Genomic DNA, 19,580 nt, shown 5'->3' with positions numbered 1-19,580 from the left:
TATATATATATATATAGTCTAAATTTAAACCATTTGTATTAAAAATACATATACACATAAGTCCAAGAGATTTCCTTTTCCTTTGGTCAAGAAAAATATTTTAAAATCTACACGCTATAAATGTTATTGTACAGGAATGAATGAAAAAATGTACTTGAGATCATTTAACTGATCAAAAATGAGGAAATCTGATACCAAGTATCTAATAATTTCCATTTGGAAAGCTCCAAATATTTAAAGTGCGTCTGCATTATTTCCGCAACATCAAATGTTAAGGAAATATCCATCAACATAAGGCAGATTGGTTTCATCTACTTAAATGACCATATATATTTATGTGCACACACACACACACACACACACACACACACACACACCCACACACACGTGCACAAAGAACATACATGGTCATTTGTTCAAAATAGGAAGGGCACTAAAAGGGTTGAGAAAGGTTTCATGGGGAACAGAAAGAGGACGACCCTCCAAACGGTTTGATTGTTATTGAACTGTGGGGACAGATGTTAAAACAGAGAGGGAATCATCACAACTGATTCAAATCTATGTCATTTAGAAAAAATTATAGCAGCCTATTCACACACAGTCAAGGGATGGCTCTGTCACACAACGGTAAATGCGGACAGGTGGACATAAATTAAGACACAGCAAGAGTCCCTTTTCAAGGGACTCGCAGTCCAAGAGCGAATTATGAGGCAACAAACTGCAAAAAACAAAACGAGAGGTCATTTATAGTGGACTACATATGTCTGGAGGTCACGGTGCATATCATTCTCCTGGTCACATAGTGGCCCTTTTTGCTGGGACACCTGCAGGGGGTCTTCTGGGACCTTCTCTGTGGTGAAATGACACTTGTTGGTAAGGCTGTTTCAAGCCACACTGGCCCGCCCAGGTTAAGATGTTTTCCCAATTATGGGGTTGTCACTGAAACAGAGAGAACAACAGTCAGCACAGCAAGAAGAAAGTAATTATTCATCAATGATCAGAAAGAAATGAGTTATTAAAGTCACTGAAATGTTTTTATTTTTATCTATCATGAGCGGATCTGATTAGACTTCAATTCATCCTGCAGCACGATCCCACACAACCAGAATCATAAAGAGCCATCATGAGAAGAACAAAGATCCCTGCAGCGGAGCTCCTTTTAACACTTCAGAGTCATGTTGTTACGTCAAATATGTCCAGGATGGTCACATCAGACAGTTTACTGCACTTTGTAAGAACTGAGAAGTATTAACCAGAGAAGTTCAGCCCAAGTCATGAACATGTACAACATAGCAAAAAAGAGCAGTCCAGACTTACAGGCTGCCGTACTGTGCAGTGGGGTCATTCCTGATGTTGTGCTGCCTCTGCAGTTCCTCCATGATGTTTCGAAGCTGTTTCAGAGTCTGAAAGGTCTCTTTGGGTTCCTGAATGGTGAACTTTGAGTATTCCTCCTGCTCCCGCTGAGGACCCTGGTACACAGCCATACTGGCACAGGCATCTGTGGGGAGGACAAACAATGCAGATTACTGCTGGCGCTGTTGAGTGGAGCTAGCTAGCAACATGTGCTGCCTTACAACTGCATACCAGAAAGTATGCATAATTCTGCACTCAGCTGTTCACATGGAAAGACTTAAAACATCTACATTATTGTCAATATCTTTGTCTTTAGTTTGATCTCTATTGATCCTGAGTGGAAGAGCTGCTTACATGTGGGAATCCAAACAAACAAAGCAAAAAACAAGCTAGGCAGCTTCTGAGAGGCAAACACCAGCTGAGCTGGATGGAAGTCAGACGACTTTACTTTGTCAGAGCTGGAATAATGAATAAAATGAAAAACAGGTGTCTCTTCTATTTTATGAGGTACACTCTAGCATGGTCACACGTGTAATGTATTAATCATTATTACGGGTCACAGTGTCCAGCGGTGATGTCATGACAAAGGAAGCCTGTTTTTATGGCATATGCCAGTACATACATCACAAACTGCCTTGCTTGGCCTTTATATTTTATGAACAGGCACCGACCTTCCATGTTCTGGAGCTTGGTGCTGTTTGAGGAGAGAAGGGAGAAAATTCTCTCCGTTTCCCGGTCACAATCTATGTCCAGCTGGAGGTTGTCCAGCATGGTGCTGAAACATGAGACAACAAAAGTGGATTAAAGTTTTCCTAGAAATAAAGAGAGGAGACAACAGTTCAGGTTTGATTAAATCAAATGTAGCAACTAAGACACAAAAAAGCGCAGCACTGAACAGTATAAGTCTTCAAATTATAGTTTCAGATACTTTTTTTTATTTTTAAAGCCTTTTACACCTTTCTTACGACAGCCCACCTAATTCATCTGGCTATTGGAGTTTTATATTTGCCATTTTAAGCATAAAATTACCCATCTGTCTGAAATCTGCCCACAGTCGACGATGCATCAACATAGGTGGCCAAATTTAAGACCAGTGGCAGGTTTTCAAAAACAGCAGTATGCTTCTTTTATTAGGTGTTTACAGGTGTCCTTACAACTGCAGCCAAGAATGTTGAATGCTATAAAGATGAGCTCATTGTGATGGTGATGATGTTGACTCACGTTGTGCACGGCTTACAGCCGGGAGCGCTGCTACTCTGGCTTTTGCAGCACTGCCAGGCTCCACCGGTGTAATTTGATGGATGGAAACTGGCCAGTCGTCCCTCATTGCAGCGACTGACCTGGCCGAGGATCTCCAACCACTCACTGGCTTCCACGCAGTTTCCCGCCTGAACGTACAAAGGCTTCTCCAAGTGGACCACCTGAAACATCTGACAAAAAAAATACAAACAGTGAATAAGGAAAGTGGATTCATCCAGACAACTCGTGGGAATTTTTAACATCTAGAGTACCGTAGATAAAAATGTCAAACAAGTCACAAAAAAGTTTTTCCTCTTTTTAATTGTGAAATTATTTCAATTAATTTAAAAACATGATTTTAAAAGCTCATACAAGCAACAATGCGACAATTCATCTTTTATTTATTTTAGCTTCGGAAGCCAACATTGGCACTGATATTTCAACTTTAATGGAGTAATCATGTAATCATGACGAGCATCTGAGACAAAACCACTTACATTTTTGCGGTTGAAGGCACTTTCATCCAGTTTCTCCACTGCCTTGATATTTTTGACGTTGATGGTGCAGAGGGCTTCTTTTCCTGTCAAGCAGAGGGTACTGGGTCATGTTCATGCTAATAACAATAACAGAAAGGAAAAGCCTGAAATCTCAACTGAACACATTTTATAATTTCTTACAATATTATAGCTGAATGGGCTTTTATATTATATTTTATACACACACACATACATTATATTATATATGTATATGTATATATACACACACACACACACACACACACACACACACACACACACACACACACACGTACACACACACACACACACACACACACACACACACACACACACACACACACACACACACACACACACACACACACACACACACACACACACACACACGTAAATAGTTATGATGTACTAATAGTAATGGTGTCTGAAATGTAATTTGTCACTCCTGACTGATAACTATATGCATAAAACAAAATGTGTAAATTGGAACCTATAAAGACTCTTTATGTCGACATTTTTGGCTCTTAAGTATCAGGTTTGTTGATTTTTTTGAAGAAAAATGTTGTGTTGACACTGCATTGGGTTTCAGAAACTGTCAGAACTCGTAGTTGCATTTGTGGAAGTCCGTGACCACAGGAATGCAGCTATAACAAAATATTACGGAAGGACCCTGTCATGGTGAGAAAAAGAAGCAATTAATCTAATGAATGTAGAAAAACGATTTCCATGCAGCTCCTGTTGCTTCACAGGCCTTATATAAACACATAGGTTCAGCTGCTGCTACTCATATTAAACCATGAAATACAACTTAGCCTTGTTACCACGTGTGATGGGTCCAACACAGATCATGTAAACATCCCTTTTTTTTAGCGTGGCTTCAACACCTCCAGAGAACATCCGAAGGTTTCTGATCTTACTGCATTATTTCTATTGATTCCTCATATTTTGTGTCCAAGTATTCATTGAAAGCAATCAGCTGCTGACAAAATTCCCCTTGGCATCAAAAGTGAAAGTCAGATATGTTATTATTCATCTAAAACCATACAAACATTTAACCAACAGTTGACATGTTGGCTCACTTTAGTAATACTTTGCGTCATTGTTTACATTAATTATACATCATAACACAGCTTACATTCTAACCTGATGACAAATAAATTGAATTAGAGAACTGTAATGTAGCCTGGATTAGGAAAATCCTCACTTTGGTGCAGTATAGTGGGAGTTTTAAGAACTAGTTTAGGAACCAAAGTGTGCAGATAAAACCTCTTGGTTTTGTCTGATGCTGTTTTCACACATGAACGAGGGAGGATCTGGTTAAACGAGCACTGGAGCCTGGACATGATGCCAACGCAAACCATGAAAATCACAATTACAGGAGTGACAGCTGGTTTTTTAGCTAATACTTAAATTACACGCTGTTCACCACATTTGCAAAACTGAAATGCAATTCTGACAGAAATTTACAGGAAAGCAGGAAAAAGAGAATTAGGAAGTGTCTGTTAGAAGAACGCACACGCTCACCATGACAGACTTACAGTGACACCCGTCTCACCTTTATGCTTGTGGTAGGAGAGCTCCCGGTTGGTCACTCTGAGCCACCTCTTCTGAAAGGTTTTCTTCACCAAGGGTTTCCTCTGAGTACGTTTCTGGACTTCCCTACAGGGATGCAAACAAGATGGAGTTTGTGAAGCAAAATCTTTCCACTATTTACCATGTTTAGCTGGTTTTAAACTGCCTGGTTGTACAAACTGATGACATGGTTTTAGTAGTAAGTAAGTAAGAACAGTTAAGTAGCAGTATAAAAAATAAAAAGGTAGTATTTACTATGCTCAATATTCAATTTCATGCTTGGTGCTAAACTAATCTTTACTTGTTCAAACTGGCAATTCATGTCTAAGTTGACGGAGGTGCCTGACAAGAGCTGAAAAGACATCTTCGCTGTGATTCATCTTCTCTTGCATGGAAGTGTAACATAAATCCCGGGTATCTCTCTTTTGATGTTCACCATGCTCCATCTCAAATGGCTCATGGAAGTGATCTCTTCTCCATGGGTTGTACAACTATAAAAATCTCACCGATTAAACCATTAACCAAAGCATCACCATTTAGTCACTACTCAAACACAGAGACATCTTCATTTTTACACAATTAAAACCTCAGTTAACCAGCAGTTGGAGTGCGGACCACAAGTTTGACCACTATATCAGATTATAATGATTTAAAGTGGCTCTATTGTGCACATTTCAGTAAAATTTGTTTAAATATGCAAGTCCAGAAGGGTAAGAAATAATCAAGCTTTTTTATTTTTTAATTTTTTTTTTTTTTTTTTTTTACAAACCCCTTCATTCATTTTGTAATGATCCTCTCAGATCAGCCTCTGCCAGAAACAAGCGAACAGAGAAAGCTCCACCCCATGTCCTGCCTGTGGGCTGCGTCTGATTGGTCAACTGGACTACTTATACTTAAAATTAAGTAGAAAAATCTCTCTAAAACCATGTTTCCGTTGCCATGGAAACTAAACGTGGAAGTGATGGAAAATTCATACATGCGTTTAGGTGATAATAAAAAACGGTGCCGCTCATATGTCTGATGGATATTCAACACTATAACACTGTAGAAAGCTCAGAAAGCTAAAAATGGCATAACAGAGCCCCTTAAATGTTTGCAGATATCCTACATTCAGCCATGATGATCACTTTAGAGATACAACATTTTTCTTGTCAGAAAATCATCTTCCTGCACATTTTCAACCTAAAATTTGAAAAAAGCAGTGAACAAAGAAGCGTTAATGTGACGCCGTCTTTATGTTAGATTATCAGACTGTCCAGGCTCATCATGACACTCACCCCTCCTTAAGAACCACCGCGTCCTCCAGTCCACTGGACTCTTTGCTGACATTGGAGGAAATTTCATCAAGAAACTGGAAGCAATGAGAAGACAATGACACCAATGATAACCATAAAAACCCAAATACTGAAATTTACTTCAAAATAATTTGAAATAATTATTATAATCTAGAATATAATTATAAAAAAATACCTTTTTCACTTTTTCAATGCATTTGTCCTCTTGGAATGATTTGAAGAAGTCATACATGTAGGTTTCTTTGAAACTAGACTAAATAGAAACATTAATGAATAAAATCAAATTGTAAATCAAACATAGAAAAGAACAAAACAGTATTTGTTAAACTGATGGATGACTCAGTCACCATTAACGTTAAATTAACGGTCCACCTGACAACCTTTACTGTCATCTTCCTTTCCTTTTTGCTCTTACCAGTTTCTTTGATAAACTGCCCCAGCTGCCCAAAGTCTGGATAGTTTTTGAAATGAGTGTGAGTGTGCGTGAAATCTCAGGATCCTGCAAATAAGAACAAAAAAAAAAAAAGATACAATGACAACATCATGATGAGAGCAAAATCTGGTACATATGTTAAAGAGAGAAATGCAGGACCAGAGTCAAACACTTACAGGGTGATGAGTACGAAGCTGGAAAGAGTGTGGAGACAAAACAGCCACAGCAAAAAAACGCAGGAACACAAAACTGCTAACAGCCGAGTACTGAACATGAGGATCACCTGCAGACAGAGGAGAGAACATGCTGTTCAAATAAGTGTGGTAGAGAAACTTTGATGGCTACAATAACTTCAAAGATTTGGCTCCACCTTTTGGTACATTTACAAAATAGCACAACTGTTTTTTAGGAACTGGACCACACTGTTAGTGAAGATTTTTCCCGTTTAGCTGAGATGAAGATGAAAACTTGATTTAGCTTATTTAAAGTCTTTTAGGTCCATAAATAAGCTAAATGTTTTAACAACAGAAAAAGTTAAAAAAAAAAGGAAATAAAATTAGTGGTGAAAACAATTTCCTGTCGTGTGACAAGATGCTGTCCTGGCATCTGACTCTACATGACTCATGATGTATTACAACTGACTGGTGACCCGACACGACCATGTGAAATATATATTTTCACATAATTCCTTCTGTAAAATGATGACAGATTATATGCCAGCCATCTTTTACCTGGGAAACGTTTGCAAGCCAAGTGTCTCAGAGACCTGAAGACATCACACATGAGTGCGGGACAGGTAGAACTGGACTGGGTGATGGAGGAGAAGACTTTCTGTACATAAACCTGAAGATTTTCCTGAAACCAAAACAAAAACCTTGATTGCCCCCTAAACATGTGACAGTAAAGTTCTTAAAAGGAGTTAAGTTACTTTTCTTCTGCTTGTAGGCCTGACCAACGAAGAAGAAGAAGAAGAAGAAGAAGAAGAAAAACGGGTTTACCTTGTTTACCTCCACATTGTCTCCTTCCTTTAGTTTAACAGGGTCGATCTCACATGTTTTATTGGATTCACAAATCTATGAAAAAGTAAATAAAGAAAGACAAAAACAGTGAAATATTAAGTAAAAAAAAATAAGCCAAACTTAATGAATTCAGAAGAAAAAGAACAAAGATTTTGTGTTATGCTAAACAGCAAATGCATTCACATTTACACTGCATTAGAGGAGTATTAATTTATTCTGCAGACGTGCCTCAGAAGTATAGTTAAGCTTCAGATCGCAGGTATAACCACACACAAACCTGGCAAGAGTATAAAAATGAAATATTGGTGGTATAACAACATTTAGTCATCAAACTCCCTCTTAATTCTGGTTTATGTCAGTCTTTCATGGAAAATTATTCAAAGAGGTTTTAAAAAGCCTAATAGGTTATGCTGCAAAAACTCCAGGCCAACCAATTACATCTGCACATCTGCTCGTTTGAAGCAAAAAGGCAGATGTTCAAGGGGATTTTTCTACACTGACCTCACTGATTCATGCTTATTCCAGCATTAATAGTGTTTCATATGCGTGTGTGTTTCCTCTTACTCATACCTCATCTATTACAGGCTTCAGGGTAACAGCTAAGTAACTCTTTCCCACAATCTTCATCATGTCATCAATGCAGCGTGTTGCTAGTGAGTTGCCACGAAATATAGTGTTAGCCTCCCTGTAAAGACACACACAAGCAATTTACAAGTTTTGACCACATTCCTGAGAAAACAAAACAAACCTTTCACTGTTTTGTATTCTGTGATGGCTTTGAATTGTTTCTGACCATCTTTAACTTTCATATCCAGCTTTCAAAAGGCAAAAAAAAAAAAAAAAAAAAAAAGACTTTTATAGCGTTTTCTTATTTTATATTTTTTATTTATCAAGTTCAAAGTGAAAAAGAAAGAAATGTCATTCATTTAGACATCAGATGGAAAGCAAAGCTGCTTTCTGTTCCCGTCATATTACAGTCATATTATCACTGCTAGAAAATGATAGAAAAGGAAGTAAACTTCAACTCTTTCATTTATTTGTGCGCGTATAGTGTTAAACAACATGTCCCCTAATATATCCGTTTTCACTCAGCTCATAAAAGCATGGGAGTTACTCACTGAGTGTTTTCCAGCTCTAGTACAGCCACAGCAGAGACAAAAGGCACGAAGCGATTGTGGTAGAGCAGCAGTCGAACCATGGGCAGCACGGCCTCATATCGCTCTCTGCAGATGTCCCCTAAGATGTGCGCTGCTGATGCAGAGATGGGCTGAGGAAGGAGGAAAAAAGTCAATTAGCACAGGGTCAAAAGACAAAAAGAGGAAAAGCATTGATTGCATTAATGCAGGGTAAAAGAAGGAACCTTTTAAATAAATCTTGTTTTATTTCTTTCACAGGTTTTCCTTCGTTTTTAGGACTTCCTGTAAGTCACTGCTTATGTTACCTTCACATCTGGAGATTTCAGCAGCAGGTTGCGGAGTTGTGTGTAGCAGGCAGATGGCAGCACCGTGTCTTCAATGTAGGTTAGCTTCAAACGCAACGACCCTAAATCATCAGACTTGGACTTGCTGCCATTCCCTTTGGGCTGGAGGAGATACCTGTTAGGACGCAAAAAAACAGGAACTCAGATTAGTGTTTTGTGAAGTGTGAGAAATATTTCAGTGCTGAAGTCAAACTCCTTACACTGACAAGTAGATCATTTAATTCAAGGTTTTGTGGTAACACTGGGCCTGAACAACTCAACGAACAACTAAAAATAACAATTATACCCAAGCCAAAAGTAAAAAATGTAAAATTCACAATGAATTAAATGGATATTATTTAGATAAAGTAAATAAAAACGGACACAGTGGAGATGGTCAGTCCTGCTGACATGAAAGCTGCTGCTGAGGAACAAGGATAAAAATAAACAAACTGTACAATTTTAACTTGCAAAAACATTATTTATTGATGTATTATTTTACAAAGCCCCAAAAATTAAAATGGAAGCGCATGAAGTGACATTTGAACAAATCTAAAGTAGTTCAGGCAGGAAAATGGTGAAACATGATCGCTTACATAGGTTTTTTGTTTGTTTTATGCTGTTGTTGTTTTGCTTTTAACTATAACTGTTCAGCACTTTGGTCAACATGAGATGTTTTTAAATGGGCTTTATAAATAAACGTGATTGACACGTCTTCTTCTGGCGGTAACCAGGTCAGCGTTTATTCTGTAGCCCTTTTTTTTTTCTCCTCTAAGCTAATGTGAGGAAAAATATCTGTCAAAATGAGCTGCTTTTACAAAATATGAAATAAAAATTTTACCAAGAAATGTACGAGCATCTGATCAAGAGGGGAAAATATAAAATCTACAGTTAAACTATATGAGAATTAGAAATGATGGCTTAATTTAATCTGCGGGAACAGCCAACAAACACACAACAAAATAAACCATCAGTACATAAAAGATCATGTACTCTAAATGCAAGAATAGTTTATTATGTAAACGTCAACACAGCCAGAATCTAGTTTACTGCAGCAGCAAACAGAGCCAAGAGGACAGCAGCTCAGGCTCCTCGCAAAGCAGCCTGTAAGTGTTGCTCAACAAATTCAACACCTTCCTGTCTGTTATGCGCATGAAATCCTTTTCCTACCAATTATCTTCCAACGCCGTGCAGCTTTTGCCTTTTTCATTCAAATATAATGGGACATTCACGTCTTTTCTATGAACCAATATAAATGTTTTTAAACAATGCTCTTATCTGTATCAGATCATTTCATCAGCTTCTCCTGATTCTAGCAGTCTGTTTTACACTGCTCATGTGTTATTATCCTGGGGTTTTTATGGTTTTAACCGGCTGTCTGTGCAGCGTGCAGATCTCCCTTCCAGTCAACAGGTGGTGCAAAACACAAAATGAAAACATGCAGAGTTAAACTACAAAGCTTCAAAAGCCTAAAGTACTTATTCTATGTTTGTCCATAAGCTGCTTGATGAGTGATTATCGTACACATTTACTGGGACGTTCAGCAAATCACCTGTAATGAGTTTATAAAGTCAAACAGCATTTTCTCAATGCAATGTGGACCACTTCCAGCACAAACACAGGACATGAGGTCCTGCCACCATGCAAAGAGCTGCCCACGCATTACACTCGCAGCCCTCATGTACTAACAGATTGCTATCTGGCATAATCTCATATCGCACACTCTGATACAAAGCTAGGACACAGCCACACAGAGGAAAAACTGCTGAACACAGAAAACTGGGGGGGGTTTCTCAAGTCACCTTGCAGCCACTTAGAAAACTTGGCCGCACATGTTGTCATATTAGATACACAAGATGGAAGTTCAGCGAAGTACCGATAGCTCAGCGTCACAAGCAGAAAGACGTGATCCGGCTTCACACAAGCAAGGAGATAGCTTGGTTTTTATTCAACAACAACCATCTAACTTATTTGGTCTAGATCAATAAACAGACGGGAATTTTCCCTCCAAGATCTGCTGTGTTTCCACATCTTAAAAACCCCATATGCATTTATACGTTTCCACTCATGCTGGACAGAAAGAAAGGCAGCTGAATTTTCAGTTTCCTGGCAGAAAATGTAAATAAAGTAATACAAAGAAAAGTAAGAGGATATAAGATATTTTCTTCGCTGTAGTCCTTACCAGGCTTTGTGGATGTGGTCATTTCGTAAGATCTTAACAGCGACTCGAGTTTCCCCCAGAAACACATCCTGAGCCAGATTCTCATTGTTCCACAGCTCCACTCTGAAAAAAAAAAAAAAAAGAGGTGATGCAAACTGACGTGATGAGTTTTATCCAACAAAGCAACCAAATAAAAGCTTCATCATGTCAGACAACACTGTAGCTGTTCTGTGTTTAGTGCAAAACAGAAACCACTCAGCTGTAATGCAGAAAAAGAGATTTAAAGGGAAAAAAAAAAAAAAAAAAAGTAGTTTTTTGTGGCGCTTACCTGCTTAGTGTATAAAAACTAATACAAACCCGTGCAATGACACCACCTCAAATCCAAACTTCAAAACCATGCATGAGTGTTTACCTTTAAATCTGACTAGCCTTACCCAGTGAGCTACGAGTCCAGTGTGATGGGAGCCCCATTTATCCTTAACCAGAAACCAAAGCTCTCCATCAGCAGACAGAACACACCAGATCCCAATTCAACTTTTTTTGTCCTTTTGTTGAGAAATATCTTTTCTTCTGTAGCAGCTATACAGACAAAACGAGACAGACTGTACAGTACTGATAAAATGAAACTTACTTGATCTCAAGTTTTTCAATGTCCTCCTCTTCCACTTGGAAATGAGACTTTTTAGAGTAGCTGCTGGCCCGTGTGATCTGAGGAAGATTACATCGAGGTATACCAACAAGCTTCCTGAAACAAACTGTATCTCTTTAATGCTTTTAGAGTAATTTAGAACTTCAAATCTCTGATGTGGTGGGGTTTACCTCAAAGGAGAAGGTTTCATCAAAATATGGGTTGCTGGTTTTCTTCTTTACCTTTGTTTTCTTCTGGTCTGACCTGGGGACAAAATATAGAAAGGATACATTTCAACCACCTGTTTTGCTGATACCAGGTGAATGTCGAGGGGAGATGTTGATTTAAGTGACAACCTGTGTCAGTAAATTATTACATGTAATTCCTCCAACTGCGAAACTCTGATGTGGTTTCATTAACTGTAATAAAAATCCAAATACTGAGATATTCTGAAGTTGATTAGCCACCCAGCTCTTAAATTCTGTTTAAAAGGGTGCATTTAAAGTGGGCCGAAATACTAAAATGTGTCCAAAAAGGTAAACATATATTCACAAAGACATCATAGGCTGTGATGTAATAGGATGTTTAGCAAATTAATATTGTGCTACAGTTGACCGATTGGCATTTTTCAGTGAAAATGATTTAAAATTAGGTGTAGCCCCCCTTTAGATAACACCCTAACAATTCAAATAACAGCTTGAGTTTGTGATATCTGCATTCGATTAAACAGAGTTAGTAAATAAGTCATAATTGAGTCAAGTTATACCAACGAAATGTCATTCACTTATTCATTTTCCTAACCGCTTAGTCCAATTAATGGTCATGGGGAGCTGGAGACTATCCCAGTGACCACTGGGTGAGAGGCAGGGTACACCCTGGATAGGTCGCCAGTCCACCCCAGCAACCTCCTTGCTGTGAGGCCGCAGTGCCAACAACTACGCCACAAATATTTGACTTAACTAAAAAAGAAAGAAAAACAACCATGTTCATGAAAACGTTCAAGACAGAGAATTGGAGTTCAAATTATGGCGCTTTTATTTTATTTTTATTGTTGGGTTTGTTTTTCAGGACCTTTAAAAGGTAGAGCTGAGAAAAAAATGATGAAATGAGACTGTACGTAAGGTAAGCAAAACCCAACCACACCTTACAAGACAGGATGATCATAAACAAGCCTGTATAATTAGATTAACCTTTGACTAGAACCTAGCTAGCTAGCGGCTCGGCCTTCATCACAGATATGCTGGAGGCCACAATTAGAAGAACTTAAAGTGTTTGTTTAAACTGCAGAGGAACAACGAGAACAAGAAAAACTGGGTTACTGAGAATAGTGATGCTGAAATCTAGCAGCACAGCAGACTTCCCAGCTTCCCACCAAGTAGGCCAGAAGGCTTGCACACCAATAGGAAGAACCAAAAATCATCACTGACACTCAGTGAATTTTTCACCTGGTAGTTTTAAACCCCTCTCACTCTTCTCATGCTGACATTTCTACCCAAACCTCACCAGGACAAACCTGACTTGAGCCAGTGCAGTCTCACAATGCTGTGAACTTAAACCAAAGCTGAAAGGTGACCAATATATTTACTACATCTGCAGTATGCATTTGTGGTTTTTGCTTTTACGCAGCTTGATTTACAACCCATATGCCATTAAAGTCTGAATGTTTTATTTGAATTTTAACCTATATTTAATGAAACACAATACAAAGAAAAAATATATTTCTTTTTTCAAACTAAATTTTTTTTTTTTTTTTTGGGCGAATATTCGCTCATTTTTAATTTGATGCCTTCTATACTGTCCAAAAAGCTGGGGCAGGGACATGTTTACCAGGGTGTTACGTCATCTTTCCTTTTAACGACACTCAATAAGCGCTTTAGAACTGAAGATTGTAATTATTCAACCTTTGTACGAGGAATTATTCGCAACTCTTGCTTTATGAACAATTTAAGTTGGTCAACAGTCTGGGGTCTCTGTAGAAGTATTTTGTGCTTCAAAATGCACCACATATGTCCAATGTGAGACTGGTGTGGATGCAGGCAGGCCAGTATAGTACACACACTGTTTTACTATGAAGCCACGCAGTTGTAACATGTGCAGAATGTAGCTTACATTATTGGAATTGAAGGTGGAGTTAAAAATGATCTCACTCTTAGCTTGACATCGCTTTTTTTTTCACTTTCTCACTTATTGTATGTTTCTTTGACTGTTTTGATACATTTCTGTCTTTGGTAAAACTCAATAAATATAGTAATAAATAATAAAAAGGAGCTCTGTCTGAACTGTAAAACATTTAATTGGTGCTGATGTGGAATTTATCCATTTGTTCATTTTTCTCACTCATGTTTGGCTGACTGGTTTAAGAACATTTGCCTGATATGTGTAAAACCCAGGATATAGACTTTTAACCAGATCTGTTTTCTGTTATATTAATGTAGCAAATGACTGATCTCTATACTTAAAAATTAAACACATAAAACATAAAATACTTCTCAAGAAACATTCAATCATATCTACATGATGTTAGAGAGCCTTGATCCTTTCTTCTATACATGTGGAAATCAGAGAATTACCTGGCTGGTCCATTGAGTGACACGGTGGCATAAGAGTCACAATTTTGGCCATTGATCATCGGCAGCTCCTTGCACTCCATGATCCTGAAGAAATTCACAAACAAAAAGAGAAGCAATGAATATATTATATATATATATATGTGCACACACATTTTATCATAATACAGTGCCGATTCACCCTCAAAGATAAAAAATGCTTTTAATTTCAAATGTGTACACATCAGTCATTCCAGTCCCTCAGATCTACAGAAGTAGACAACACTGAGAGGACAACTGTCAAAATTTTAAGTAATTACATTCAGACAGGCTTAAACTAATCTAGATCTTACCAAAGATGACTTATCACTATGTTATGAGAGCATAAGAAAGGTAAATATGCTCCTGTTGGTTCAACAGATGATCAGAGGAAATACCATGACCAGTAACCTGCAGCCACCTGTACTCGACTAAAAGACAACATTGAAAACAGGAAAACTGCTAAATCTATTTTATATAATTTTATACAATTTTAGGAACAATAAATGTTTCCTAAACTAAACATGTTTTTAAAAGTCATTATTTGACTTCTAAATAAATAAACTTGCACAAAAAGTAACAACGTGACAGCAAAGAAGCTGGTGTTTGCTGTAATATTTATGCATACCTTTGTAGTAGATTAATATGTGACAAAAACACCTGATGCTAATGTGTAATCTGGGATTGGAGTTACTGTAGATGACAGAATCCTGGTACGCAGGCTGGAAAGCCAGGTTGGACTTTGTGGAGCGGGCCTTAACTGGTTCAGGTCCTATTTAGAAGGCCGGGGTTATTTTCTTACAACCAGCAGCTATTAATCTGAACAGTGGACATGGCTTGTGGGGCCCCCAGGGGGTCGGTCCTTAGTGCTCTTTTGCTCAACTTGTATATGCTCCCTTTAAGTCAAATAATATAGAGCTTTAACATTAATTACCACAGTTACTTAGATGATACACAACTTTGTGTCTTTGTCAGCAGATGACTGCAGTTTAATAGACTTACTGTGTCAGTGTTTGGAGCAAATAAAGACTTGTCTGTTGAGCTTAGTAAACACCTGGAGAATCACTGACTAAGACTGTAACCTTGGAGTGTTAATAGACTCAGATCTGACGTTCAGCAGCCGCATGCAAGCCGTCACCAAGAAGCTTTTTACCATCTCAGAAACATCAACAGAAGTAAAAGTTTAGTCTTCCAGAAAGACCAAACTCCTCTCCAGTAGACTGGATTACTGTAATGGTCTTTTAACAGGACTTCCTACAAACAGCATGAACATCTGCAGCTCCTCCAGAAGGCTGCTGCAAAAGCTTTAACATCACAACACAGATCTGAACACATCACACCCTCAGAGAATAGATTTTAAAACCACACTGATCATTTACATATCCCAGAACAGTTTACACGCAGAATAGATCCAGAGAATATAAAGCAAGCAGAGCGATTAGAGCCAAAGACTCAGGTCAACTAGTCCAGACCACAGTCCAGATTAACACATTGAAAAGCAGCATTTAGCCATTTTGCTGCAAACAAGTGGAACAAACTGTCAGTGGAGATTAAGCTTTCACTAAATGTAAACACTTTTAAATCCAGATGAAAAGCATTTCTTTTCTCACGCGTCTATTCATGAAAGCTGCACGGTAACTTTTACCTGATCTTGATTCTAAATCATTTTAATGTGAGTTTTGCTACTTGTTGCTGCTTTTTGTTCATTTCAATGCTTTCTTTGAACCATCTATAATGCTTCTGAAGTTGTATTTAAAACACTTTGAATGGTCGAAAATTAAATATATTAAACAAATAAACTTGCCTTTTGATCACAATTAAGCGATGATGAAAAAAAAAAAGTCCTGGGGTGAACATAAATATGAACATAGCGTTGGACTCCTATGCGTGTTAGCGATCCTGTTCCAGAGATCTGTTTTGCCCTCATGTTTAGCGTGTGTCACACAGGGATCATTGCTTTTTTTTCCACAAGTGTTTCAGGTGACAACAAACACCCAACTAAAGGTACCCTAAACAGGATGTGGCTGCTAAGCAGAAGCCTCGAGAGGATAAGAATAAATTCAGCCTATCGCTAAGTGAGGCCAGAGGGAGAAGTCAAGCAGCTGAATGTCAGGATGTTTGTCTAGAATCTTCCGAGGTGTCATGACAATATTCCCTGTAGCCTTCTACACTTTTGCATTAACCCCATCTCACTCTTCTCTGACCATCTCTGGTGACTGATTGCACCGCTTAAGAATAGGATGACTGGAAGTGTGCACAAGATAAGCTCGCCACTTTTGATCTCAACTTTGCCAAGTTTTCAGATTTAACTGATGCAGGTATGCAGGGTTTGCGATGGTCCCCTCTGTGGTGAAAGCTGACTATGAGCAGGCTGACAGTTTAGGCAAACAATCTGAGTGACATGGTGAATGACAGCAGAAGAAAACCACAGTGGTTGCAGTGTGAGAAGCAGACTTCCTGCTCAGATGCCATCACTTCCACTTCATTACAGTGCTCTTCGAGTATGAATGGGGGTGCAAAACAACATACGTAAACAACATGAGATGTTTGTGGATTTGCATGTGTGCTTTGCACGCTCACTTTTATCATTCAAAGGCCAGCTCTCTGGATCTATTGCGTCAGGATGTTTTACATTATATAAAAAGCAGTTGAGCTTATTTCCTGATGTAAAATATAAAGCTGAAAAGTAATGGTGGTAAATATGGTGGCAATTGTAAAATATAAAGAAAGTTAAAGATCCAAGATTAGTAAACAATAATCTCCTGTCAAGATTAACTATTTTAGATAGCATTTCTTCACATGATTAAAGTTTATTTAATCGTGAAATTTAAAATAATAGGAACTGTAGCTGTCTAGTATGTATAGTCTTATATATAGTTTGTATGACAGTACAACGGTGGTATTGCATTATCTTCCATGATTGGGATTATGCTCATATTTTGTTAGAAGTAAAAAATTTGTTATAGGTGATGCTTTTTTTGTCTTCTTGTGTGTGTATGTGTTTGCATTCCCCACCCACTAATTATACTTTTCTTTTACCTACAAGTCTAATCAGGAATCAGGAATTGTGAATTAGCTTCATGATATATACTCTATATGCCAAACACTAGAACCACTGATGTTTGGCATAAGCTAAAAAAAACATAAATGTCCTCTGTGGTTCTTTGCCTTGTCCATGATTAATAAATTAATATTATTTTTTAAACTTTCATGTAACATAAATAGTAGTTTTATTATTTTTTCCTAACAAATTTGCAGACATCATGTAATCTTAGAAAGTCAAGTCCAAAACATAAAACTGAAAAACCTCTGGATGTGGTCACTGCAGCTCAGAGGGAAAGAAAGTCTCAAGATTTTTTAGTTAGTATTTGTTAAAGTGACTCATTTAATAGGAAATAACGACATATGCTCAATCCTGATTGTATTCATTTCCACAACTGAGTCACAGTGAGTCATCCTCTCCTCCAAAACGGCATTTAAAAAAAAAAAACAAAAAAAAAAAAAACACACAACAAAGAGAAAAAGATTTTTCTAATAGTAAGTTTTAACTACGCTGGTCCATACATCTAAAATTCTCTGATCAATCATTTTGTTTTATAGCTTGTTATCATGTGTCATGTTTTCCGTGCATCTTGTATGTGTGTGTACATACAGCAGCATGCATGTGATTAACCTTCCTGATTAAAGTATCTGATGCAGTGAATAGTCAAACTAGCAAACAATTATGTGATTCTTAAAAGACAGAGTTTTGGTTAGTGTTTTCATCCCCATAACAATTCATTGATTAATAAATTTTATTTTCCCAAATAGCAATAAACAAATAAATAAGAACAAAACAAAAATTTGGACACTTCTTCTTACAAGTGACAGCTCGTAAACTTCCTAAAAGTCCCTTAAAAATTGTTTGGAGAACAATTTTCCTAAAGGCTCCTGGTCCACATATTTGTCCACTGTAGGTCAGTGATGGTCATGGTAAGATGTTTTCCTTGCCGTGTAAAGGGAGCACATTTATTCCATGGTAAAGACCTCCTACTTAATCTTTGGCCTTTAATGAAATGCTGAAAAAAATTAACATTTTCTTCTCATGCTACAGGATGCATTACAAGCCCAAAGCAAAACAGATCCCTTCTGTACCTAAAACATACTGTATAGAGATGGGACAGGATTCAAGGAGCTGTAATGAGGCTTTGAAATGTGACAACACACCATGTTGTTAAGTAGGCAATTAGGTTTAGTTATTTAAAACAAAATTAATCTTGCTTATCATTTTTAAAACAATATTTTAAATATGATTTTGGGCCTGCTGAAGATCTGCTCATCTTTTATTCAAATAAATAAAAAAAAAGAAAAAGAAAATCAATTAAACAGAAAATTGGCACTCCACTTTAAGAATCCCTTTATGGAAAAAAACAAAACAAACAAACAAAAAAAACCCCAAAAACAACTACACCAGATCAGACTCAATTAGCAGCAGGGTGGGAACTTACCGGATGAGTAACCGTTGAACTGAAGAGCCGTTCTCTGTTATCATTTCATTCAGTCGCATCTCCAAGTGCACCTTACCCTGTTGACCACGAGGAAAGGAGACTGAATTTAACAACTTGCATACCATATCAGCCTAAACTCATTTAAAAGTCAAAGTTTTAAACCTTAATCCTACTGATGTTGCATGGTTAGACAGACCAAAGTGAAGCTTTCAGCAGAAAAGACATGGAAGTAAACTTGGTGGCTTCTTTTGGGGCGAGTTACACTTGTTTCACAGTCATATTCTAACTCACTGTTTGATCTTCTAAGTTGTTACAGAGAGTTGTTGCCTGACTGCACAACCAGTTTGATTAATGGAGTTAAAAATGTATGACAAGAGCCACAACAGCTGTGAATTTTGTCATCACTCAAAAAGATCTTTTACGGGGTCGGATGTGGTAAAGGTTGAAGGTCTCGCCTTCGGAAGTGTCAGATGGAGAGAAAGGGAGCTAAACATAACGCCCCCACACTTGCACTTTGTCTGTGCACTTAGCTGACACGGCAAGTACTTTTTTCTCATGCAACATGGCCCTTTAAGCCAAGATAATTATTTTTACATGGGTCTAAACAAGTCAGGAAATTATCAGCAAATGATCACATGGCATCTACTACCCTGTAATTACTAGGCAATGAACATAATAAAAAAAACTATCATGTCAAAGCATCACAGCTTTTGTGATAAAGAAAAAAAAAAAAAAACAAGTTCATGGAGTGCATACACAGCCGCTGTTTGGCTACAAACCAAACCAAGAAGGCATCGCATCAACACCTCCATCGCTCACTGATGTAACTGTGCA

The 19,580-nt window shown here is 37.8% G+C and overlaps 1 protein-coding gene across 1 annotated transcript in view; it reads right to left on the bottom strand.

Annotated features, from left to right (window-relative positions):
- Positions 1 to 778: 778 nt before the first annotated feature.
- Positions 779 to 19,580, bottom strand: part of rasa2 (RAS p21 protein activator 2) — a 29,247-nt gene continuing 10,445 nt past the window's right edge. The window contains exons 5-24 of the mRNA XM_079246994.1: positions 18,747 to 18,823; positions 14,245 to 14,328; positions 11,866 to 11,938; positions 11,678 to 11,754; positions 11,068 to 11,169; positions 8,868 to 9,021; positions 8,545 to 8,693; positions 7,997 to 8,111; positions 7,406 to 7,480; positions 7,139 to 7,262; positions 6,584 to 6,690; positions 6,390 to 6,473; positions 6,150 to 6,227; positions 5,957 to 6,030; positions 4,663 to 4,766; positions 3,090 to 3,172; positions 2,575 to 2,783; positions 2,025 to 2,128; positions 1,318 to 1,498; positions 779 to 939 (exon numbers count right to left, since the gene is read on the bottom strand). Of these exons, the coding sequence (XP_079103120.1) occupies positions 909 to 939; positions 1,318 to 1,498; positions 2,025 to 2,128; positions 2,575 to 2,783; positions 3,090 to 3,172; positions 4,663 to 4,766; positions 5,957 to 6,030; positions 6,150 to 6,227; positions 6,390 to 6,473; positions 6,584 to 6,690; positions 7,139 to 7,262; positions 7,406 to 7,480; positions 7,997 to 8,111; positions 8,545 to 8,693; positions 8,868 to 9,021; positions 11,068 to 11,169; positions 11,678 to 11,754; positions 11,866 to 11,938; positions 14,245 to 14,328; positions 18,747 to 18,823 (2,085 nt within the window). The 3' untranslated portion in view covers positions 779 to 908. The remainder of the gene's footprint in view (positions 940 to 1,317; positions 1,499 to 2,024; positions 2,129 to 2,574; positions 2,784 to 3,089; positions 3,173 to 4,662; positions 4,767 to 5,956; positions 6,031 to 6,149; positions 6,228 to 6,389; positions 6,474 to 6,583; positions 6,691 to 7,138; positions 7,263 to 7,405; positions 7,481 to 7,996; positions 8,112 to 8,544; positions 8,694 to 8,867; positions 9,022 to 11,067; positions 11,170 to 11,677; positions 11,755 to 11,865; positions 11,939 to 14,244; positions 14,329 to 18,746; positions 18,824 to 19,580) is intronic.

This window comes from Telmatherina bonti (assembly GCF_933228915.1).
Source record: "Telmatherina bonti genome assembly, chromosome: 9".
NCBI classification, from domain to species: domain Eukaryota; kingdom Metazoa; phylum Chordata; class Actinopteri; order Atheriniformes; family Telmatherinidae; genus Telmatherina; species Telmatherina bonti.
The sequence above is the reverse complement of the archived record's forward strand: the minus strand, read 5'-3'. Positions and strand labels throughout refer to the sequence as shown.